General features: G+C 43.3%; 1 protein-coding gene across 1 annotated transcript in view; it reads right to left on the bottom strand.

Annotated features, from left to right (window-relative positions):
- The window catches only part of LOC109822644 (1-phosphatidylinositol-3-phosphate 5-kinase FAB1B-like), a 51,860-nt gene extending 39,337 nt beyond the window's left edge, over positions 1-12,523 (bottom strand). The window contains 9 exon segments of the mRNA XM_020388875.1: positions 662-969; positions 1,090-1,276; positions 7,304-7,645; positions 8,659-8,803; positions 8,977-9,022; positions 9,025-9,405; positions 9,511-9,560; positions 11,678-12,359; positions 12,472-12,523. Of these exon segments, the coding sequence (XP_020244464.1) occupies positions 662-969; positions 1,090-1,276; positions 7,304-7,645; positions 8,659-8,803; positions 8,977-9,022; positions 9,025-9,405; positions 9,511-9,560; positions 11,678-11,982 (1,764 nt within the window). The 5' untranslated portion in view covers positions 11,983-12,359; positions 12,472-12,523.

The raw sequence follows: 26,179 nt of genomic DNA, 5'->3' as shown, positions 1-26,179 counted from the left end.
GAGGGCTTGATGCAGAAAGAGTTTGTGCGACTGTCTCTCTCTTCGTTGGGCTTTGTGTAAAAGTGGGGGTGCAAGGCAAGCAAAGGCGGCTTTGTGAAAAGAAAGAACTGCGGAAGAAAAAGCGGCGGCTGCAGGCGTGTGCGGCTGGTGCAAAGGAAGAAAAAGTGCAGCGTGCAGAGTATCTTTTCGGTGGTTATTCACAGAGAAAAAATAAAGTCTTTGTGCGGCTGTTCTTTAGTTTTTGCAGTTCTTTGTTTGTGCATCCCTTTGAGAGAGATTTTGTGAGAGATCTGAGAGTTTGTGAGGGTTTAGATTGTGAGATTGTAAACCCTAGTTGTATCTCTCCCTCTAATAGTAGATCTCCCCCTCCTTGCCCCGTGGACGTAGGCGATTTGCCGAACCACGTAAAAAATTTGTGTTTTTGCCGTGATTTGTAATAGCTTGTAGGATCCCTCGACAGGTCAGTCATAGAACTGATGAGAGGAAGAGTCGATATCTCACTTTGTTGAGATATCCGCTTCAGATTCTTATTTTCTTGGTGAGACAGGAATTCTTACGATCTAATCTCTTGTTGTGCACCTTGCGCACCGGAGGTGCTGCCGAAATTTTCGCTGCGCACAACATATATGAATCAAGGGAAATTAGAGAAAAGTAGGCTAACCTCATCAAATAAATTGTCCCGTAAAAATCTTCCAAGTGGCTTGTCAAATGCGCCATAATAATTGATGCGAAAATGATGTGGATGCTCACAAACAGTTCCTTTCCGAATACATCTTAAAGACTTGAGCACAATAATGCTTTCACCACCATAATTGGAAAATTCTTCCTTTGATAATTCTTGGCCGTCTCTTTCGCAGGTTTCTTGATGTGAGATCTCCACACCGGAGGAACCAACTTGCTTTTTGTATGCTTGTATATCATCAGCCTCGCATCTGTCTCCTTGCTTTATGCACTCAGAAGTTTCTTCAACTGTTTGATCATTATATCTAACAGATTCAGACTCAAGATCTTCTAAAATATGTATATTCCTTTTATCTTCTTTGGCGCAAGATGAAGAGTAAAAAGTTGATGCAGCAGAAGCAGCCATACTTTGCTGTTCATAGGAAGCTTGTTCACTCTGATCCACTGTGAGTTTCAATGGACGTTCAGGTAGAGAAGCTTCTTGATCTTCAAGGAAAGATGCTTCCAGAGCCAAGTGATAAGCTGCAAAGACTCCATATTGGACAACATCTTTAACTTTCTTCAGCTCATTGAGCCTACCACCCTTGAGCAATATCTAGAAGAAATATAAAAAAAACAATAGACTAATTTTAATCATAGTTGCACTTTATGATGATATTTTACAAGTGCCATGTAACATTATGATGGACAAGGAAAAAATTCAACACAATAAAAACATAGTTCTTAAATATTCTAGTAAGTTAGGACAGCAAGGGATAAAGCTTTGAAGAAAATTGAAACATACCCTAAGCAAAGCCAGCTAGATCATATTACATTTGATGTGGAGAAAAAAAGCAAGTAAAGACCTAGCGGAAGAAGAAAACACTTCAAAATATTCAAAAGGACATGTAACAAGCACAGCATTCTAAACTTTAACACCACCTTACTATCTCTGTAAACAAAACTGTTGACATATTAGTATAGTTAAGGGGCTTATATGTAAGATGTGTTTTGTAGGGCTTATATAAGTCCATGTTATCTTATCAATGAGATTAAGGTTTCAATTCAACTTGGTATCAGAGCAAAACCCTAGCCGCCAAAACCCCACGCCCCCCTTCGCCTCCCCCCCCCTCTTCCGGATCCGCCCCACTCTGCAGATCCCCAACCCTTCGGCTGCCTGCAGACCCCCCCACCAAACCTGAAGACCCCCCTTCCGCCATCCCGCCTCTTCCGGATCCCCCCACCTGCCAGAACCCGCGCCCCTTCGACCTCCTGCCAGACCCCCCAACCTACAGACCCGCCCCAATCCGCCAGACCCCCACAACCAGCCCCCACCCACCTGGCAGACCCATTCCCTATCCTGCCGACCCCCTGTTCTGAGATCATCCCCCTTTGTTCCTGTTCCTGTTCTGAGATACATCCCCCCCTCCCCTCGTTCGCGAGACCAGCCCCCCTCTGTTGCCGAGATGCACCCCCCGATCAGCCCCAACCGGTCACCCTGCCGCAGTCAGCCGCTGTCCATAACAGCCCACGATCACCCCTGTACACAACCCCCTACCCTCTCTGTTTTTTGGCTGTCGTGACCCTCCCCGCCCCCATTTGGCCGGGGAATTCGGGGGGGGGCGAATCCCCGCCCCTCTCCTTGCTGCGCTATGCCGGACCTAGAGTTTTGGCATGGGTTCCCATCGACTCAGTCTCAAAGCTAATGACAGGAAGAGTATATATCTCACGGCGATGAGATATATCACTGTTTTTTATTCTTGTTTCCTCTGAGAAACAAGAATTTGTCTGAGATCTTACTCTTGTTATGCGGCAGAGGTGCTGCCGAAATTTTCACTGCACACAACAAGGGTCGGAAGAGAATGTGACCAGGTGTTGGGTCTAAAGCTTGATCAATGGAGGAGATTATCAAGAAGTTGAACCCCGCGGAGGTGTCAACTTTGATGAAGCTGATGAAGTTATCGGCTGGTGAGAGCGCGACAAAACCATCCAAGAAGTTGGAACTTCCTACCATAGATCTGAAGCTTGATGGATCAGGTACTTACCTGAGCTGGTCACGGCGGGTGAGATACACCCTTGCAGGGAGGAACCTGGAGGGTTATCTGACAGGAAAGGTGACAGAGCCGGATGAGAAATCGGAGGGAAGAGATGAGTGGAAGGCCACTCATATGTTGGTATACATCTGGCTTCTCAACTCGTTGGTCCAGTTGATCGCCGCCACAGTGGATGGCATTGAGAAGGTGAAGGACGTCTGGAAAAAGTTGAGGAGGACCTATGATGGAGTGGGGAATAACCTGAGGGTGTTCCAGATTAAGGGTGAGATCAACGCCACAGTCCAGGGAAATAGGACTGTACAGGAGTATGCCACAGAGCTGGAGTGGCTGTGGCTAGATTATGATCACTTCTCACCTCGGGCGAGCTGCAAGGATCCGGGATGTAAAGAACGGGAGGCCTTTCTACAGGAGAGGACTATGGTGTTTCTCAAAGGATTGACATCAGAGTTCGCTCAGCGAATCGCCCTGCTGCTAGCTCAGCCGAAGCTGCTATGATCTAGGAGGAGACTCGCATTAGGCTGCAGGCGGGGACATGCGGACTTCCTGTGGTGAAGTCAGCACTGGCAGCCTCTAGCAACACTGGACCTAGGGGAGAGACTCGACAATGCTATAACTGCGGTGCGATGGGTCATCTAAGACATGCTTGCACCAAGCCACCCAAGGAAGGAGATTCGGGTGGACGTGGACAGTTCGGAGGTCGTGGTCGTGGCCGTGGGGGTTGATGAGGTGGAAGAGGAGCAGGGAACCGGACGAATCTGACGGTAGCAGAGGAAGAAGAAGCTGAGGTGGTCTTTACTGAGGAAGATCGTGCTCTCCTGGCGATACTCAGGAGGAAGCAGCAAGTAGCAGGGGATGGGACTGAGGAGGCATCCACTTCATTCTTCGCCAGAGGCAACACTGCTACCTATGCTCATCCGACCAAAGGTACTGATGACATACATGCTCTTGCTTCTATGTCTCCCGACAGATCATCAGCATGGATAGTCGACTCCGGTGCGTCTCGTCATGTGACAGGTAATGCTAGTGAGTTCTCATCATATACTCACTTAGCATCGCCTGATAGTATTCAAACAGCTGATGGTACATTTCAGCCAGTGGTTGGTAAGAGTACAGTCGATTGTACTGGTTCTGTAACTTTGTCCAATGTTTTGCATGCTCCTTTCTTTCCAGTCAATTTTTTATCCATTAGTTCTATCATACTCCAACTAAAATGCATTGTTTTTTTTGATATTCCCAAAGAGATTTTTCAGGAGAAGGGGACAGGGCGAAGACTTGGGACTGGCACATGGCGTAGTGGACTGTGGTATCTGGATCGTGAAGGGATGGATTCAGCATTGGTGTCAGTCATAGAGGAAGCAGGAGTAGGATCTAATATGAGTGCTGAAAATGAGTTAATACTTCATCACCAGCGTTTAGGACACTCATCCTTTAGTGTTTTAGGTAGATTGTATCCTTCTTTATTTGAGAAAGCAAATAAACAGAAACTTGTGTATGATGCATGTGAGTTTGGAAAGCTTACTAGAAGCTCTTATGTTAGTTCTAGTCATAGAAGTTCTCATGCATTTGACTTGGTACATTCAGATGTTTGGGGGCCTTATTCCACAAGTTCTATGAATGGATACAAGTATTTTGTTATATTTATTGATTGCTTCTCTCGTGTTACTTGGTTATACCTGATGAAGAATAAGAGTGATGTGTTTGGGTGCTTCCAAAACTTTCATAGGACTGTTCAGACTCAATACGGAGCAGTGGTGAAAGTATTGAGGTCAGATAATGGGACAGAGTATACCAACAGAGCGTTTGAAGAATATTTGTCAGCTCAGGGAATACATCACCAGACAACCTGTCCATACACACCAGCTCAAAATGGGGTAGCGGAAAGGAAGAACAGACATCTTTTAGAGGTTGCTAGAAGCATGATGATCTCTATGAATGTCCCAGAAACATTATGGGGGCAAGCAGTATTGCCTGTAGCAGCACTGATCAACAAAATGCCCTCGAGAGTACTGGATTGGAAGTCCCTGTGTGAGACGTTGAAGGGAGATAATGGTGGGATTCTTCCACTTAAAGTGTTTGGCTGTGTGTGCTTTGTGAAGGACAACAGGCCATCTGTCGGGAAGCTTGCCCCTAGAGCTGTGAAGTGTATCTTTGTGGGATATTCTGCTACTCAGAAGGGATATGTTTGCTGGAGCCCGGTGAAAAAAAGGTTGTTTGTGAGCATGGATGTGCACTTTCGAGAACTCGAGCCATATTACACCCAGAAGGTAACTTCATCCGTTGGTAACTCGCCCAATACTAGAAGTATGAGGCGAGAGGAGGAGAATGGTGAGAGATCGGTGAACAATGTGGAGAAATCCATTTCTGTATCGATTCCTTGGGAGAGAGAATTGGTTGAGGAGGAGCAGGAGAATGACGAAGAAAAGGAAAATAAGACAAGAGGTGTTAGGCCCACTGTTCAGGGGGGGGCTACTAACCTATAGTAGGAAAGGCAAGCAAATTGCAGGAACAGTACCTACAGTGCCACTAGTGCTGCCAAGTCTCTTGCCGACTCCTGCCCCGACTCCTGAGACACCTACACTACCACCAGTTTCATCCCAAGGTGATAACATTCCTCTCCCTACTCCTCCCACACCAATATCAGTACGGAGAACTACTCGTAGTAATGCGGAAAATCCTCCCAATAGATATGGATGGGATCTTGCCCAGTTTGTATCATATTCTAACATTCATCCTGCACATGGAGCATTCATTGCATCATTGGACTCTGTTACTGTACCTAACAATTGGCAGGTTGCTAAGAAGGATCCAAAATGGAAAACGACTATGCACGAAGAGCTAGGGGCTCTTGAGAAGAACCACACTTGGGAGTTAGTAAAACTACCAAAAGGAAATAGAGCAGTTGGATGCAAGTGGGTCTTCACTGTGAAGCAGAATCCAGATGGACAGGTTGAGCGTTATAAGGCTCGTCTTGTGGCAAAAGGGTATAGTCAGACGTATGGAATCGATTATGATGAGACTTTTGCACCGGTAGCGAAAATAAGCACTGTTCGGACCTTGATCTCTCTGGCAGTAAATGGTGGATGGAAGCTACACCAACTAGATGTGAAGAATGCATTCCTTCATGAAGATCTGATGGAAGAGGTATACATGGAAATACCACCAGGATTCGACACAGATCAGACAGTGGGCAAAGTTTCAAATTGAAGAAGTCTCTCTATGGCCTGAAGCAATCTCCCCGTGCTTGGTTCGACAGATTCAGGCGGGCTATGATAGGTATGGGATACCAGCAGATTAACGCTAATCATACCGTGTTCTTTCGACGGAGTGAAGGTCACATCACCATGCTTGCAGTATAAGTGGATAATATGATTATTACAGGGGATGATGAGAAGGAGATTGCCCAACTCAAAGTAAGACTGGGTAAGGAATTCGAGGTAAAAGATCTTGGCTTGCTTCGATACTTTCTTGGAATAGAGATAGCTCGAGGAGCGGAGGGGATTGTCCTATCCCAGAGAAAGTATGCACTGGATCTTCTCAAAGAGACAGGGATGTTAGGGTGTAAACCTGCAACTACACCGATCGACCAGAAGTTCAAGCTAGGTGCTAAAGCTGGAGAACCAGTTGATCGTGACAGATACCAAAGGCTGGTGGGCAGGTTAATCTATCTGAGTCACACACGTCCCGATATCTCTTTTGCAGTAAGCGTGGTGAGCCGCTACATGCATGATCCAAGGAAGGGTCATATGGACTCTGTGTACCAGATTCTGAGATATTTAAAGAGTGCCCCCGGAAAAGGGCTGATATTCAGAAAGAATGGACATGTGAGCATTGATGGTTACTGCGACTCTGATTGGGCTAGTTGTGCTGATGACAGGAGGTCCACCTCAGGATATTGCATCTTTATAGGAGGCAACTTGGTCTCGTGGAAGAGCAAGAAGCAGTCAGTGGTGGCGAGATCAACAGCTGAAGCAGAGTATAGAGCTATGGCCTTAGGAGTTACAGAGTTGTTGTGGTTGAAGAGTATGCTGGTGGAACTGAAGCTGGATCAAGGAGCCAAGATGAAGCTGTGGTGTGATAACAAGTCAGCCATCAGTATCGCCAACAACCCAGTGCAGCATGATAGAACCAAACACATCGAGATCGATAGGTTCTTCATCAAAGAGAAGTTGGACAATGGACTACTGGAGTTAAGTCATATTCCAACTAAGGATCAAGCAGCAGATTGTCTGACTAAGGGACTTAGCTCAGTAGATATGATTAGAGGATGTGACAAGATGGGCTTAGTGGATATCTTTCGCCCATCTTGAGGAGGAGTGTTGACATATTAGTATAGTTAAGGGGCTTATATGTAAGATGTGTTTTGTAGGGCTTATATAAGCCCATGTTATCTTATCAATGAGATTAGGGTTTCAATTCAACTAAAACAGGACACAAGAAGATGAGCAGGTCAATGTAAACAATGTTGTTGATGTACTGGGGTAGCTATACTATTACTAAGAATGACATGATTCATGAAAGTACAAGTCAAAAACAAAAAGACGTAATAAATGAGAACAAGCATCAAATATTAAAAAGTTCAGAAGGCTTACAGTACAACCCAGTGGCTTCGGGCACCCTTCAAAAAACATCAGTGTCTTTATCAGTTTCTTCTCATCCTGACCAGCCCTCTCATGCTCTTCAACATACTTCTCCACGTGAAACAAATCACAGTACCCCAGACTTTGAGATGAAAGATGGTCAATTGAAGGAACTATTTGAGCACCAGTGCAGACGGCTATATGCTCTAAAGTTGGCCTTCTAATATTCATAACAAATGAAATGTCTTTTACGAGGAGGTATTCTTGTGCAGAACGAGGTACTGATTTCTCTACCAGTAACACATTGGGGTGGTCAGCATCTATTTTCTCAACCGCCATCTTCAAACAATCCTCCTAAAGCAAAAACAAAAAAGTCATATTGGGCGTGTCTGGATGCGTGGGGGTGGAGGGTGGTGGGGAGAGAGGCTATAATAGTCCTAGAACATAAGTAACTCAGTCATACCCACTAATAAACATGTATACAACAAAATTCGACTATCCACTCTGTTTAAGTTGATGTACGTTTCTCAATAGGTTTGTCAATGAAGAATATTATGTGTTGAGAATACATAATTAATGCATCAAGTGGTTGCAAAATGTAATGGTTTATTACATTCATCACGATCCTCATATTTTTGAACATTTGTGAACAAAAAATGCTTGATGTTTCAGACTTCCGATCATTGCTTCACGTTGTTTTTCAGTCTAAACCACTTGTTAGATGAGCAATTAGAAAATATGCCTTTTTTTGGTGTGCGGACCACTCAAATCAAATAGATCAAGATGAACAGAGTTAATTGTTATAATTGATGGCATGAAATGTAGTTTTGGAGATGGGCAAAAGTAAACTGGTTATGCTCTATGAATATAAAGCCACTCCCTAACTCCATAGATATAAACGTACATATACATAAATAAATATGTATGTACGTACTACATACATACATAATGTACATACATACATAACGTACGTACGTATGTACAAGTACATAAAAACTGCATACAAGTACGTATGTATGTACATATAGTAATGAGTATATGAGTTGGCAGCTCATTTTGCTCACTAAGTTATTAAGAGATGGGGCTAGTGTAAGTCCTACCCTATTAGTCAAATTGGAGCAGGTGGATCTCACCACTACCTCTTACTAGCTCATCTTGCTAAATGAGCAACCAAGAGATAGACTAGTGTTTAGACCATCCTGCTAGTCACATTGGAGGAAATAGATCTCATCACTCTCATCTCTTTGTAGCTATATGAGGTTGCAACTCTTATTCAGTGTTCCCACGTACATATACACATAATCATGTTCCTCTCTCCCTCTAAGATTCCATTATAAAAAAAAGAATAAAACAATAGATCAACGTACTTCCTGGGAGAATGTATAGAAACTTGACAGCTCGTGCTGATACTCAAAAGCTCCTCCAAGGATTACGATACGAGGTTTCTCAATTTTCAATGACATGTGATGATGAGAAACATTTTTCTTGCAAACAATTCCTTTAGCCACCTTGCTAGAAAACAAACGAAAAGGCTCTATCAGAAATTCATATTTCTCATGATAAGCAAATTTTCAATCAATAAATATGAATGACAGAGCAATCACCAAATATCAGGGCATTTCTCAACAGAAATGAAAGTCAGCAATTACAAAAAGTACAAGGGTTTTCAACAATAAGTTATTTACCTTTCGCAACGACGACCAGAGGCTATGCATTTAACCTTCACAACTCACCAGGATACATTCCTCCTCCTTCACCAGTATCTGGTTTAAGAAGAGTTGCTGCTTCCCAAGACAAAGATGTGATTATTTCAAGCCAGCTATCTTTATTATTTTCTTCACCTGTGGTTAAATTTTCCTCCTGAATATGCTGAGCTATCAAAGACCTTAAGTGCCCATCCACTACATGTTTGATTGCCTTCTTGTGCTCTTCACCAGGCAGATCTCTGGTCCTGTTTTTCCCTGTAGCATCCTCATCATCACCATTATCAAAAAGAGTATCTTCTCTCTCATCTTGAGGCTCAGGAGGAAACCAAAGTTGTTGATAATTTTCAAGATCTACAGGCCCTATGTCCAAACTTCTCATCTTATCATCATAAAAAGAAATATTGAATCCTGTGTTATCAGGAACAAAATAACATATACTTTTAGCATCTTCATTTTCATCAGCATGATAAGCTTTATTTGATGGGCAACTCTGGTCAAGTTGATGAAAGTCACCTCGATAAACATTATTTGATCGGCCGCACTCACCATCATCACCATCCCTTCTGGAATCAAAGATGAGTGAAGTCTCAACAATACGAACAAACTGAAAATATAAAAAACTAATATATATTGTATAGACGCCTAGACGATGCAAGAGATTCTAAACCCTGATAATGACACATCCTTATAGAATTTATAACAGATTCCATTGATTTATTGAGATACACTTCAACAGCCATAGACAAAATCAAGCATAAAAGACCAAAAAAAAAAGGAAAACAAAAGTTAAAACATTAGCAAGAAGTTACAAATGCAAGCCGGATTAACATCAAAGTGAGAGCAAAAAAGAAAAAAACACAACGATTTAAGCGATTGTGACTCACAAGGTGTGACACTTTAAGGTAATGAATGTGAGGAACCCTTATCCCAGTGTAAAGCTGAGTACGCATCCGTGAATATGTTGATCAGTTAACCAACTTGTTAGATTATACAGAGGATATATTCCTTTCTAACTTGTTGATAATGCATAAGACCTTTAGGATAATTGTTACATGAATGCACCCAAAAACTTCAAAACCAGCTAAGTTATATTATAGTCAAGCAACCACACAAAGTTCAATGACCAACAGTGTTTTCTCAATATTGATAACTGTCTATAGCTTTCTGAAAAGAATAGAGGCAATAAAAATGTTGATAAAATTATAATCCTCAACATGTTCATTTATATGACATATATGGATTAGTCACATACATCTTCAAACATGTCAACTGTAATGTAATAACAGATTCTTCACCAGACGAAATAGTTTAAGAGAGAAGGGAGGAAAAACAAAGCATCAATAACATTGAGAAATAAGCAGAGTAAGAAGTTACTATCAGAGAAAATAATCAATGGTGCAGAGGAATAAAAGAAAGCACAGAGATCGAGTAAAAAATTAATGAAGATGAAAAAGTGCCAACCAACTAAGTAATAAGCGTATATATCTGCAACTAGATGTTCATAACTGAGTTCCAAGGAAATTTAACATATACGAACATAACTCACATTCCCAATAGGAGAGGATGTGGGTGAACTTAACTTCCAAGGAAATTTAACATATACGAACATAACTCACATTCCCAATAGGAGAGGATGTGGGTGAACTTAACAAAATAAATAAGCACGCCCTTATTTGCTAAACTCACATTCCCAATAGGAGAGGATGTGGGTGAACTTAACAAAATAAATAAGCACGCCCTTATTTGCTAGCAAATGTCCTTAACATGCATAGGGAGGCCATTCGTACATATATGCATTCACACTAATAAATAGGAAAAGTCAAGGTCAGACTTAACAAAATAATAAGGATATGCATATCTGCTACCAGATGTTCTTAATTAAATGCATATTAAATCACAAGCATACATATGTATTCAGATCTGTTAGCATACATATTCATGTAAATTCCAATTCGATTGCAACCTTATGCATGGATGCATGTGCATATATATGGATGCATGAAAGTATGCACGAACATAAACATGCTTGGTTTCATGTATGCACATACATATGTGTGTGCTCATATATGCATAATTTCATATATGTGAGTGTGCTTGCGTGTATCCTTCCATGTACGTATTAGTAGGTGGGCAAAAGTTCAATGGAGGTCCCTCATATATTGCCCAAAAATCATCCAAGTTTTTAAAGTCTGGAAGTCATCGATGGAAGTCCTAAAGTTACCCGTCATCGGTCTAGGTCCTTTTTAAAATTTTCTGGTAAATATTGCTGACGTGTCAGTAATGTGGCAGGAAAAACTTATAATTTCACTATTTTTGCTGACTGGACACCCACCTCTTTCTTTTTGCTGATGATTTGGAGGAAAGTAAAGAGATGTTTCTCGTCTGCTTAGCAAGCAAAGAGAGGGAGGGCGTCTAGTCAGAAAATAGTGAAATTACAAATTTGTTTTGTCATGTCACTAGAACGTCTTCAAGATTTAATGAAAGTTTGTGAAAAGGACCTAGGCTGAGGATAGATGTAACATCAGGGACTTCCACTCTAAACTTAAAGGACCCAGATGACACTTGGTCAATGCACGAGGGACTTCTGCTGATGTTTTGCCTTGCATGTATATATGTATTTCTATGTATGTATGTATGTATATATCAAGCATCATGATAAACAGTAGGTCTGTTAGCATACCTGTGCATGGACCCAGCATTCTTTGCACTGCTATTACCAGTGTTTGAAGGAGAAGGCCTAAGATCTACCCCAGATAAATTTACACTTTCTGATGCTGCAAGATCTAGCTTCCATTGCTTAAAGCAATAGTTGCAAACACGAACTTTGTCCCCTGCTCCCCCAATTCTTTGTATAATCAAATGAAACAGGGATGGAATTTGAAGTGCACTTGGCACAAAATACACGACCACATAGACGACAGTGGTGCCTACGATTGAACACAGTGAACTGTGAATCACATTCATAACGTACCCTACACATTTCATCTGGCACCCAAAGGTCTCTCGATTTCAGTTTGCTAACAAGGTCTGCAGACCTCTTATCGGACGGTTCCATTAGCCGAAGGCTCACTCTCGCAGAACTAAAACCCTAATTTATGAGCCACAATTTGGGATACCAAAGAAACCCCTCTATTAAATCAAGACAACTCCTTGTAACTGTGAAATTGTCTGAAGTTTGTAGAGCTAACAATTAAGGAGAAAAAATTGCAAAAACTATTAACTCCCCCAATCAAGATGACTAGTCTTTCAGGCCACTAGAAGAAACACCGCGAGTTACCCACTAAATCCCTGGACTTCAATGTTTGGACCAAGAAAGAAATTAGGGTTTAGTTTCAGAGAAGCACGGAGAAGTCAAAGCAAGCCTACAAACAAAAAATTACCTCATTGCAGTCAGTTTGAATTTCATTCGATAATTTCAAATTATAACATGATAATTGCTTTAAAAAATAGAGAAAAAAAGTGGAGAATTTGAACCTGCTGAGCTATACACTATCCGTTCTGTTAGCTTCTCATACGGAGAAGAAAGAGAGCGTTGGAATTTATAGAACTGGTTTTCTCACATTAGATCCTCAAGTTTGAAATTAATAGCTAAAGGGTCATACTTTCAAGTTTCAATTTACGTCTCAAAATCTTTTCAGTTGTTCTAAAATTACGCACCTTATTAGTTCCAACTACAGTTTTAGAGCAATTTCATTAAAATTTAAATTTGTACAATTCGACTATTTTGGCCTTAAGATGGGATGGCAATCCTAAAAGTTAATTTACCCTTTTTCTTTCTTTCTCTTTTTTCGCTAGATTCATTGGCCTAGAAATATTCATTCAATTTCTAGTTCTTCACTCCAATTTCACACATAAACTATATTTATTTGTGCTTGCTGAAAGAATTATTTTCTCCTGTAAGCATGTTTTTTACCAAATGGAATCTTTGGCGCGAGGACGTTAAGTAATATCTTATATTAATTCAACCTTAATCAGAACTATTACAGATTGAAGGAATTAAGCTGACTAAGTGGATTAAGTTAAAACAATTAAAAGGATATGAGGGTGTAAGCTAAAATAGTAAGATCTTGGAATCAAATACTAAAATATGAGACGTTAGGGTCCAATATGAAAACAAACCATTTATAAATAGGGGTGGTAAACGATCGAATCGAATCGAATACTAAAGTGTTCGTATTTGTATTTGTTTAAAATTATCGAATTCGAATGCATACTCTAATATTCATATATCTAGTTTTTCGAATTCGAACTCGAATACTTGGTATTTGATAAATATTCATGAATATTCACGAATACTTATCGAATATCAAAGTATATTTATTCTGCTAAAGAATTTGATTTTCAAATAGTATTAAAATTCATAAATAAAATTATTTCTTTATAATATATGATGTATATATATTTAAATTAATATTTTAATTAGAAAATAGATTTAAGATTATTTGAATCTTAAAATCAATGTATAAAACTTAAGTAGAAATGGTAAGTGGGTTAAAAATATAACATCATATGTGCAATAATACAAATAATTAGTTGCGATCAAATTTTAAACGAATATTTAATAAACAAACGAATCGAATATGCATCTGGTTAAATTCTATTTGTTAGTAAACTCGAATACTAAAAAATATTTGTTTAGCGGTAAATGAACTACCGAATCGAATATGACCGAATAGTTATTCGAATAATTATCGAACTATTTGTTAATTATTTGGTTCATTTCCACCCCTATTTATAAATACTTGCCTCGTGCACATTGACATTTAAAAAAGCCACCATTGGCCCAAATGAAATAAAAAAAGACTTGCGTTCTACGCACTCAGTGACGTCAAGTGCGAGGTGGGAGTTTTTAGTATACTAGTTATTGTGTATGTGCGATGCACGTATTTTTTTTTCTTATTATAAAATAAGTCGGATTCATTTTGAGTTAAAATCTATATACATGTATTATTACATTTGTTATAAATTTTATTTAAACATTTTTAAAAATTTTATGAAATAGATGAGTAATTTTTAAAATCCCTGGGGGGTAGGAATAAACAACTAACAAGTTTGTAGTAGAAAATAGGGGAACGTAGTACATCCTTAAGAATTATTAATTTTTACCTAGTTTGTTTATAATGATAGGATCTCATTATTAACTAACTACAAGGCTTAAATACATTTTTTGTTGGACGTTCAAGGTAAGGTGAGGACCAATATGAGCCTTCATCACAATGAATGTTATACAATTTAAGTACAAAGAAAAAAAATGTTGATCAATAGTGTAGCTGGTGAGAAGAATCTCCAACAGCTTAATTTGGTATGTGGATTTATAATTGATAGAGATGGAGAATTGTGGTTTTGAAAATAGTGGGGGTGTGTGGGTAATTAATATGGTTTTTGTTAGTGTGGTTTTCTTTGTTCATTTTCAAGGTATCTGTGGTCTTGTGGATATATATAGCTATAACATTAATACTCTCTTTTGGTTTTGTAGAAGAGTTTGGGTGTTAAAAAATTAAATTATCTAATACGGTTAAAGTAGGATTATATAAGTTAAGCACATACATGAAATTTGTTTTAACCAACATCCATGTGTAAATAGTACAACTGGCATTAAGATTTAAGATATGTGAGAAATTCTCTTTGATTTTATACAAACAATATCTATTTAAATAATAATAGTATAATTAAACTATGCGATTTGAAAAAAAAAGATCAAACATACAATATAAGTAATTGCTTTAAAATAATCTAATCTAATCTAATAAGAAGAAAATAGATAAAAATAATGTAAAAATGGTTGCAATTTCATAATTCATAAATTTTAAATAAACTAATCAAATTTAATCAGAAGAAAATAACAAAGGCACATACCTCTTGAAGGAGATGAAAGTGCTATAAAAATTATTATAATTTTTTATCTAAAAATGATCAAATATATGTTGCGCGCAGCGAAAATTTCGTCAGTACTTCGACAGCACCTCGACACAACAGGAGAATCAAGTCGTAATAGAAAATCTTGTTTCACAAAGGAAACAAGAACCTTAAGCAAAATATCACAACCAAGTGAGATATCAGCTCTTCCTCTCATCAATTCTAGGACTGACCTGTCGAGAGAACCTAAAAGCTATTATAAATCACACAAATAGCGAGACAAACTAATTTTACGTGGTTCGACAAATAGCCTACGTCCACGGGGCAAGGAGGGGGGAGATCTAATATTTGAGAAAAGAGAATACAAATTGGGTTTACAATCTCACAAATTAAACCCTCACACAAACTCTCAGATCTCACACAAACGGGATGCCAAAACCCTCTCAAAATCGGCGCTTTTCTTCACCAAGCACAACCACTTTTCTCCTCTATATTTGCTCCCAGCCGAAAAGTACTTGCACCTCTCCCGCAGCCGCAAAAAATATTCCCTGCACAAAAAACCCTAGGCAATATTCGGTGTGCATTTATAAGCACGAACAAAAATTGATCTTGGGTGGGCCTTCGTGGGCCTTCGTTCACGCGTCAATCTTCGCGGCTTGTTCTGGCTCAATTTTTGAACGTGGGTGGCCCCTACTTGAGACTCCTTCGTTCACAATTCTCCACCTCGGCGAAGTTTTTCCCAAAACTGAGCCGACACTAAAATAACCAAATGTCACACTTGTTGTGTCCAGTACGCCGTGAAACAATTCACGACAACGGACTAAATCCACAACAAGTCGGGAACTCAAACAAGAGCCCAAACAATCTCACCCCCATCAAAATCAACTAATCCAAAATTGGCTACATCGTAAAGACTGCCTACGTATCCTCTTGCCCAAGGAATCAAGTCTCACGTAGTTCACCCAAATGGCCGCCAATGGCCTCAACAATCACGAATGTGCAACAAGTTTCGACAATGATCAAACTTGTTGTTCGGAACCACCTTAGTGAGCATATCCGTCGGATTATCCTTCGTGTGGACTTTCACTATCTCCACATCTCCATCTTCAAGAACATCTCGAACGAAGTGATAACGAACATCAATGTGCTTCGTCCTCGCATGAAAAAACCTAATTCTTTACCAAATAGATAGCACTCATGCTATCATAATGAATAGTGATGGACCGCTGCGATATACCAAGTTCCTCCAAAAGTCCTCGAAGCCAAATAGCCTCATTCACAACCTCCGTAACTACCATATACTCTGCTTCCGTCGTAGACAAAGTCACTATCGACTGTAAGGTACATCTCCAACATACCGAAGCACAGGTCAAAGTAAACACATACCCCGTAGTAGACCAACGCTTATCCAAATCCCCGGCATAATTCGAATCAACATAACCAATGCATAACTACCAATCTGTAGTGTCCCGCTCATAAACCAAACCAACATTGAGTGTACCTCTAGTGTACCTCAAAATTCATCTCACGGCGTCCCAATGACCCACTCCTGGATCGTGCATGTATCTCGAAATCATGTTCACCGCATGTGACAAATCCGGCCTCGTACATACCATCGCATACATCAAGCTCCCAACCGCGCTCGCATATGGAGTCTTCGACATCAACTCTCGATTTTCAACTTTCTTCAGTGAAAGATCAGCTGAAAGTTTCAAATGGGCTCCCAAAGGTATACTAACTAGCTTCGTATCCATGCTAACATGAAATCGCTGTAGAACCTTCTTCAAATAAGCCACATGTGTCAAACAAATTTTTCCCTTCTGTAGGCATATAAAATTGCTTATAGGTCCCCTAGCATAGCTCGGCACAAACCGACGAACCAACGAGGCGACGAGATCGACGAATCGCACGCAAGCGACGGAATGCACCCATACGCGTTCGGAATCAAGCCAAGTGTTAAAGAGTCAACGAGTCATCCAACCAAGGGCATACTCGGACGAATCACGATCGAATCAAGATCAGTTTCGGACTCGAACTCAGAAGCGGATTTACTGCCAAATCAGGAATCCGACTTACTGCCAAATCAGATCAACAGCAGAACTGAATCACAGATAGAACGACAAGAGCGGAAAACGACGGAACAACACACACGCGGAGGGGCTGGCCTCAAACCGAGCCACCTCAAGGTGGCTCGGGCCAAGCCGAGCCACCTTGAGGTGGCTCGGTGGCCGATGCCACCCAGGGTGGCTCGCGCCAAGGCGAGCCACCTCAGGGTGGCTCGGCGCCGATCGCCACCCCTGGGTGGCCGACCACCTCAGGGTGGCTCGACATGAGCGCGACCACCTTGAGGTGGCCGACGGCTTGACTTTGCCACACGTGCACACGGGGCACGGGCACAAGTGCGAGAGCCTATAAATAGGCCAAGGGAGTCTCAACTGTCAGAAGGTGGAAATTTTGGAGGCGAAGCTCTGCCGGATTCAAGACTCGAAACTTAAAAAAGATTGGAGCTTTGGGACTTCGGGGACTCACTCTTCCAGATCTGGTGCTCAGCGATCGTCAACGCCAAAAAAGGCAGGTGTTCGAGAGGACCGGATCTCAGATCTACGCAGACGTACTCCGGATCTAAGCTTGGTCTTAGATCCCGAGACTTGGACGATTGTTTCCTTGGTGAATCAATCCTCCCCAGCTATTATTTCCTTCGTGGAGTAATACCCGTCGTACTGCTTAGATCTGATCGGATCTAGATCTCGCGGTGGTCCACGGATAAACCCCGGCGCAGGCAAAGAACCCACAAAAGCGAGCGACCGCAAAACAGGAGCTCGTGATTTGTTCGACACAAAAGGAGAAAGTTGTAATCTTTGTTTATTTTTCTCTGGTTTTCATTGTAACCGGATCTTATAAAAAGACCGGATCTTTTGTAACTCAAAAAGTTGTAACTCAAGATGACAATGGAATCAATAACAAAGAAAGCTACAGTTTTCCACGCGAACAATCTGGCGACCACAGTGGGAGCCGACGATCTCGCTGACGAGATCGATGCGTCGCAGCCACGGATTTCAATTCCGGTCGTGGAGGAAGTCGAGTACGAGTTCGACCAAAAGAAGTTCGAGGTGTCCTCGTCCGGATCTACCTCCCCCCGCAAGTCCAAGAAATCCCAGAAGTTCTCCTCCAGGAGAAAGGTTCGTTGGTATGAAGAAGTCGAAGCCACCAACGAAGATCTCGCCCCGTTTGATGCTAAAGTCGCATCGGGTGAGATTTCTCCAGTTTCCAACCAGGTCAGATCTGCTCTGGCCAACTCTTCTGCCACCGAGGGCGTGGTGACTCTCTCGAAGAGAGCCCGCCAAAGGCAACGTCAACGCCTTGCGAAACGATTCGCAAAGGCCATGGAGTCAGTTGACGGGATCCGCTACAACGTGGATCTGAAGAACAAAAGAGGCAAGCAGCCTCAACAATCAACGAATGGTGGTTCCTCCAATCCGCCAACAATGGAATGGGTCCGTGTCAAACGGAACCGATCGACGCTGGAAGAGCGCATTCGCAAGCGCCGCGCACTATCAGCGCAGGCACGGGCTCAAGCTGAAGAAGCCCGTAGAAAGCTACAGAAAGAGGTAGCCAAGAAGCCGCCACCAACTCGCAAAGTTTGGAGGCCGAAGTTTGAAGCGGCAGTTCAGACCAAAAAGCAGCAACTGCAGCCTCCAACCAAAATTCAACCTCCGGTGAACCAAGCTAAGTCGCCGAGAAATTCCATAGCTACTCCGGGAGATCATGCAGAATCCTCCCGAAGGAGAAAGCCAGTCTTGGAGCGCCTCGGTCCAATTCCCGACGAGAGAGGCAAGGCTCCAGTTCACGAGCGTTTGGGCCCGATGAAGAAGCCCAGAATGACTCAACACGCTGGGGGTCGCCGTCACCTCCAGTATAACAAAGAACTCAAGGCAGCTGCGCTCACCAACTTGCGCATCGAAGTCCAAGAGCACGCTGAAGACTCGCGCCCACAAAGGCACGTTTCGAGGCGTGTAACTTTTGAAAGCCCAAAGAAGGCAATCCAACCTCAGATGGAAACATTATCATCTGATAGTGATAGTGTTATACCTGAGAAGTCGTGCCCGCACACGATAGGTTACTCCGACTGTAAAAATGACGAGTTGTACTATCGTACTGGGGGTACGAATAGAACCAGGAAGAGGAGTCCCCGAGAACAGGAAACTCAATGCCCCTGTTCCAAACTCATTCGGGCGGTATTGTCTGAATGCAACTGCATTAAGGCAGTCCTCGAAAGAGTTTTAGTTTTTGAAAGACTTAGTGCGGAGACGCCAAAACCAAGGCCTAGGCGTTCCCAACGAAGAAGAAGGATGTTTGAAGATGAAGAATTCCCGAGGGTCACCGCTAATATGACAAGCAAAGAGACCTCATCACGGGATAATCTCGAGTCGATTCTGAAAGCATCCCGGCGTCTAACCCGTCTGCAGTCTGGAGGGGGCGTGGTGACTCTCTCGAAGAGAGCCCGCCAAAGGCAACGTCAACACCTTGCAAAACGATTCGCAAAGGCCATGGAGTCCGTTGACGGGATCCGCTACAACACGGATCTGAAGAACAAAAGAGGCAAACAGCCTCAACAACAGATGAACGGCGCCTCTTCCAAGCCGCCAACAATGGAATGGGTCCGTGTCAAACGGAATCGTTCGACGCTGGAAGAACGCATCCGCAAACGTCGCGCACTATCAGCGCAGGCACGGGCTCAAGCCGAAGAAGCCCGTAGAAAGTTGCAAAGAGAGGTAGCCAAGAAGCCGCCACCAACTCGCAAAGTTTGGAGGCCAAAGTCTGAAGCGGCAATTCAGGCTAAGGAGCAACCTTTGCAGCCTCCAACCAAAGTTCAACCTCCGGCGAACCAAGCTAAGCCGCCGAGAATTCCCATAGCTACTCCGGGAGATTATGCAGAATCCTCCCGAAGGAGAAAATCAGTCTTGGAGCGCCTCGGTCCACTCCAAGAACGTTTGGACCCACTACGAAAGCCCCAAACAACGCAACATGCTGGGGGTCGCCCCAAGCGCACTACTTTGCGCATTGAAGTTCAGGAGCCCGCTGAGAATTCACGCCCAAAAAGGCATGTCTCGAGGCGCGTGACTCTTGAAAGTCCAAAGAAGGCAGTTCTCCCTCAGAAGGAAACGTTGTCGTCTGATGATGATTACGTTATACCTGAGAAATCGTGCCAACACACGATAGGTTGCTCTGACTTTCAAACTGACGAGCTGTACTATCGTGCTGGGGGTACGAGCAAAGCCAGAAAGAGAAGTCCTCGAAGGCTAGAAACTCAGTGCCCTTGTTCAAAGCTCATTCGGGCGGTACTGTCTCAATGCAACTGCATCAAGGTAATCCCCGAGAGAATTTCAGTGTTCGAAAGGCTCGGCACCGAAACGCCAAAACCAAGGTATAGGCGTTTCCGGCAAAGAAGAACGGTGGTTAAAGACGGAGAATTTCCGAGGGTCACCGCCAACATGACCAGCAAAGAGACATCGACACAGATTGATCTCAAGTCGTTTCTGGAAGCATCTCGGCGTGTAACCCGTCTGCAGTCCGGAGCCATCGCACGAGGAACTTATGGTAGGGTTCGGACAAGAGTACCTTCAGAAGGTGAAGAGTCGGATACCTGCTCCGCAGTCGCATCAGATAATACAGTGTCCAGTGAGGGGGAACCCCGCGAGTCACTGATGATAAGCGCGGAACAAGTGGCCAAGATGCTCGAAGATGCCATAGCCAAACAACAGGAAAGCTTTAGGTTCGAGATGCAGATGGCCATGCAGACTATGAGAGAGATGCATGAGCAACAAATTCAGGCACTGACGAACCAGCGAGGTGAACCAAGCCGCCGTAACCAGGTTGTTCAGGAAGAGGAGCACACGGATAGGGATGAAGCTCACAATGCCAATAACCCTCCTGTCAATACAGGGGGTGGTAACGAGGATGCCAATGAAGATACAAGTGAAGACTTGAAGATCAAAGATCTCGAGAGCAAAATCAACACATTGATCTCCGCTCAAGAGACGAAGAAAACAGGCATTCCCTGTCCATACCCAAGAGAGTGGGAATCGATCCCATATCCGGCGAAGTTCAATCTAATCAACTTCACGCCGTTCGATGGGAAGGGTTCCCCCACTCAGCATTTGATTTATTTCAAATCGCACCTGGGTATTATTTCCGGCAATGAGCCTCTGATGGTGCGGTCATTCGTCGGCACTCTTCGCGGAGCCGCCTTCGATTGGTACCGCCGCCTCAAGCCAGAAAGCGTAAGCAGCTGGGACGATATGGAGACCATGTTCCTCGCCAACTTCTTCGACGATGACATCGAGATATCCATCGGGACGTTGCTACATGGAGACCAAGTTCCTGGCCAACTTCTTCGACGACGACACCGAGATATCTATCGGATCATTGCTCGATGAGAAGCAGAAGGACGGGGAGTTAGTCGACACCTTCGTCAAAAGGTTCCGGAACAAGGCGATGAATTGCCGGGACCCGATCACAGAGGAATTCATCCTCCAAACTTGCCACAACAACCTTGCGTTAGACGTATTGGAAGCAATGGGGACGGCACCGTCTGACACTTGGAAGGATCTGAAGGTCCGAGGGGAGCAGGCTGAGCGATTCCTTAGAAGGAAGAAGGCCGAGAGGAACCAACCGACGGTTAATCCGCTGGACTCAAACTTCGCCTCTCGTGGTAAGGGCAAGGCACCTGCAGCTGCTGGTGGTGCTAATCAAGCGTCACAACAGCAATCCCGAAGGCAGCAAAAGACTTCGGGTCCGAGACTCCAAAGAGAGTATTCCTTCAAGGACGAAGACGTTCCAGCCATCTTCGAGTCCCTCCTTGAAGGTAACAAGATCAAGCTACCACCTATCACAAATCAGGAGGAAGCTGACAACACTACGGACCCAAAGTACTGTGCATACCACAGGAGGGTCGTTCATCCCACCAAGGATTGCTTTGCTCTCAAGAATAGCATTCAAACCTTGGTTGAAGCCGGCGTCATATCGCTAAGGTAAGCCAATTGAGAACGCCAAACTCCGATAAGTATAAGAGTATAAACTGCTTCTTAAAACTCCAAAGAGTATACGAGTATAAACTGTTTCTCAATCCTCCGACCAGTATAAGAGGTTAAACTACTCCCTGATACTCCAACAGGTATATGAGTCTAAACTGTTTCCCCACTTTTGATGGGAAGTTCCTGGAGAATATTAAGCTAATATTCTTAAGGATAACCCGGTTAGGTAACTGATAATAATGTCCGAACCTGTTCCACAGATGAAACTGGGGGTGGACAATTTATGTAACGGGAAGTTCCCAAAACAACAGCAGTGTAATGAATAAGAACTCCCATTCAAATTCTCACCGTGTCTGCGCACTCAACACTCTCTCTGTTAGAGTCTGGACATAAAATTCCCCATTGGTCAAACCTTCTTACAGTTAGGACCACAGTCAAAATCCCCTCTCGATTCCTCCAATGAACGAGAGGTCCACTTTCAAATCGAGTGATCAAACCTTCCTACAGTTAGGGTCACCTCAAACTCCTGTTTGGCCAAACCTTCCTACAGTTAGGGTCAAAACCATAATTCGCTCTCGATAAACGAGAAGCTAATCAAACCCGTTGAAGGCTGGGGGTTAGCCAAAAACCCTAAAGTCAACGCCTAACACGCGTCGCCGGGTAGTCTATTCCCGTGAGAAAGACGAAGTCTACGTATTCAATATCGTAGCACTAAAAGGGTTAACTCTTTTAGCTTAACGTCACATGCGGAACGGGCTTGAACAATCTGCTTGCTAGCCCGACTCAAACGGTAGTCGGTAAAAGCTCATCAAACCCGTTAATGGCTGAGGGTTTGCCAAAAATCCTATAAATACGAGAGTCACTGACGCATCAGCTCCATTAGTTGGTCTCGTGATTTGAGCATCTAACGACGTTCGAAACCCTAAGGTCAACGCCGGACAACGCGTAACCCTAGGTCAACGCCAGTCAACGCGTTGCGAGCAAAAATTCAATGTACGACGTTCAAAACCCTAAGGTCAACGCTGGACAACGCGTGACCCTAGGTCAACGCCTATCAATGCGTTGCAATGAAAGAACTAATACTCCGAAAAGTATACGAGTATAAACTGCTCCTCAATCCTCCAACAGTGCATGAGGTTAAACTGCTTCTTAAAAACTCCAATAAGGTATATGAGTATAAACTGTTCCCTAATTGTTGTTGAGAAGTTCCTGGAGAATGTTTTATAAACATTCTTAAGGATAACTCAACAACACAACGCCGGACAACGCGTCGCAAATAAAGACTCAACGCCGACAGTCGAGGGTCAGTTCTGTGTTCAACCAACAAGCACGAGCTAAAAATCAGAAAACCAGGAATTGACTTCAAGTTCAAATTTCCGACAACGGTCAGACAATAAATGCAGCACCGGAACTCTTGCAGACATTCGACAAAGCACCGAATAGCCTGGAAGATTGAAGGAATCAAGAACGGAAGTCATTCCAAGGTCCCATTACACCGACTGAAGGTGGGGACAATCATATCCAAAGTATTCCAGACTCTTCTATAAAAGAACGAGACTGAAATACTTTGGAGGGGGTATCTGTAGGCATATAAAATTGCTTATAGGTCCCTTAGCACAGCTCGGCACAAACCGACGAACCAACGAGGCGACGAGATCGACGAATCGCACGCAAGCAACGGAATACATCCATTCGCGTGCGGGATCAAGCCAAGTGTTCGAAGAGTCAACGAGTCATCCAACCGAGAGCGGACTCGAACGAATCACGATCGAATCAAGATCAGTTTCGAACTCAAACTCAAAAGCCGATTTACTGCCTAATCGGGATCCAGACTTCCAAATCAAGATCCCGAACAAATCAAAAAGAAAGCAACGAATTTTCCCGCGAACAATCTGGCCGAGCCACCTCAAGGTGGCTCGGCCCAGAGCCGAGCCACCCTGAGGTGGCCGGCCCAGATCTGTGCCTAGGCACAGATCTGAGTGCCTATAAATAGGCTAGGCCTTGGTTCATTTCGGAGGGGTTGGAAATTTTGGAGAGGCGAAGCCCTGCTGGATTGGAGACTCGGAACTTAAAAAAGATTGAAGCTTTGGGACTTCGGGGACTCACTCCTTCAGATCTGGTGCTCGGCGATCATCAACGTCAAATAAGGCAGGTGTTCGAGAGGATCGGATCTCAGATCTACGTTGCTACACTCCGGATCTAAGCTTGGTCTTAGATCCCGAGACTTGGACGATTGTTTCCTTGGTGAAGCAATCCTCCCCGGCTATTATTTCCTTGGTGAAATAATACCCGTTGTACTGCGTAGATCCGACCGGATCTAGATCGCGCGGTGGTCCACGGCAAACAACCCCGGCGCAGGCAAAGAACCCACACGAGCGAGCGACCGCAAAACAGGAGCTCGCGATTCGTTCGATAAATAAGGAAACAAAGTTGTAATTTTTCATTTCTTTTTATTTGATTTTCGTTGTAACCGGATCTTATAAAAAGACCGGATCTTTGTAATCGATAAACTATTACAAGAGTGTACAATAGAATCAATGATGAAAGCTACAATTTTTCCCACGAACACCTTCTTCTTGTCTCTACCGATCTCCATCCCTAAAATGCGCTTCGTCCCACCCAAATCCTTCATTTCAAACTTCTTTAAAAGTTGTGCCTTCAACTCATCTATAGCAGATCTGAAAATAGAGGCAACCAACATGTCATCGACATAGAGCAATAAATAGATGTACGCTCCTCCTTTCAACTTGTGAAAATATACGTAAGGATCAAACTGGCTCCGAGTGTACGAATGACCTTTCAACTTGTGAAAATATACGTAAGGATCAAACTGGCTCCGAGTGTACGAATGACCAATCATAAAACTATCGAATCGCCTATACCACTGTCCGAGTGTACGAATGACCAATCATAAAACTATCGAATCGCCTATACCACTGTCGAGGAGACTGCTTCAAACAGTATAGCGATTTCTTCAACCTGCAAACCAATTTTTCCTTCCCTGCAGCTCGGAATCCCAATGGCTGAGCCATATATATTTTTTCATCAAGATCACCATGAAGAAATATCGTCTTCACATCCAACTGATCTAACTCCAAACCATACTGTGCCACCAAAGTTAGCAAAATCTGAATAGAAGAGTGCTTCACCATCAGAGAGAAAATCTCATTATAGTCAATACCTTCCTCCTGTGCATAGCCCTTCACAACCAACCTAGCTTTGAACCTCAATGGAGTGCCCTCAATGCCCTCCTTCTTCGTGTATACCCACTTGCAACCAATTGCCTTTCGCCCCTTTGGAAGCTCAATAAGCTCCCATGTATCGTTCTTATGAAGAGACTCCATCTCCTCCTACATAGCTACCTTCCACGAATCAGCCTCCGAACTCTACTCGGCCTCTCTGAATGTAGTAGGCACCATCTCATCGATACTCTCCACCGGAAGTGCATATGCAACCATATCGGCATACCATGTTGGTGTCCGTATGTCTCTCCTCTATCTCCGAACGGCAATAGAATCCTGAACCTGAGCCGTCGGTTACTAATCATGTATATCAGTTCCTGTATCCTCCGTATCACCGTCGTGCTCACCTGACGTCACCTCAGTCGGCACTCTAATGGATATTACACCATCTGGATACTATGGAGCTGCATCGATCTCCACCACCTGTGATATCTCCTCCGTCGGGTCGTTCACCTGATGAGAGCTAGGAAGCTTCAAGATAGAAGCCTCATCAAACGTGACGTCTCTACTCAGCACAATCTTCCTATCAACTGGATCCCAAAGCTTGTATCCCTTGACACCACGCTTGAATCCTACAAATATGGCCTTCCTAGCTCGAGGTTCCAACTTATCAGTTCTAACATGATAATATGCAGGGCAACCAAATACCTTAAGCTGGTCATAGTCATGTGCTGTCTCTCCCGACCACATCTCCATAGGGGTCTTCCCCTCAATCGCAGATGAAGGCAGCCTGTTAATGAGGTGGCTCGCATAAGAAAGTGCCTCAGCCCAAAAGATCTTCTCCAAACCACTATGCGCCAATAAACATCGAATCTTCTCCAGCAAAGACCGATTCAATCTCTCCGCCACCCCATTCTGCTGCGGTGTATGACTAACTGTGAAGTGCCTCTCTATGCCCTCGTCTCGACATAGCTGCAGAAAGGGGTCTGAGGTATACTCGCCGCCGTTGTCGGATCGCAACGTCTTGATCTTTCTCCCAGTCTGCAGTTCCAATCTCTTCTTCCACTCCACAAACAAATCTAGGACTTCACTCTTATGCTTCATGGTGTA

This window comes from Asparagus officinalis, chromosome 8 (genome assembly GCF_001876935.1).
Source record: "Asparagus officinalis chromosome 8, Aspof.V1, whole genome shotgun sequence".
In the NCBI taxonomy this organism is placed as follows: Eukaryota; Viridiplantae; Streptophyta; class Magnoliopsida; order Asparagales; family Asparagaceae; genus Asparagus; species Asparagus officinalis.
Note: the sequence above shows the minus strand (reverse complement) of the source record. Positions and strands in the feature narration are given on the sequence as shown.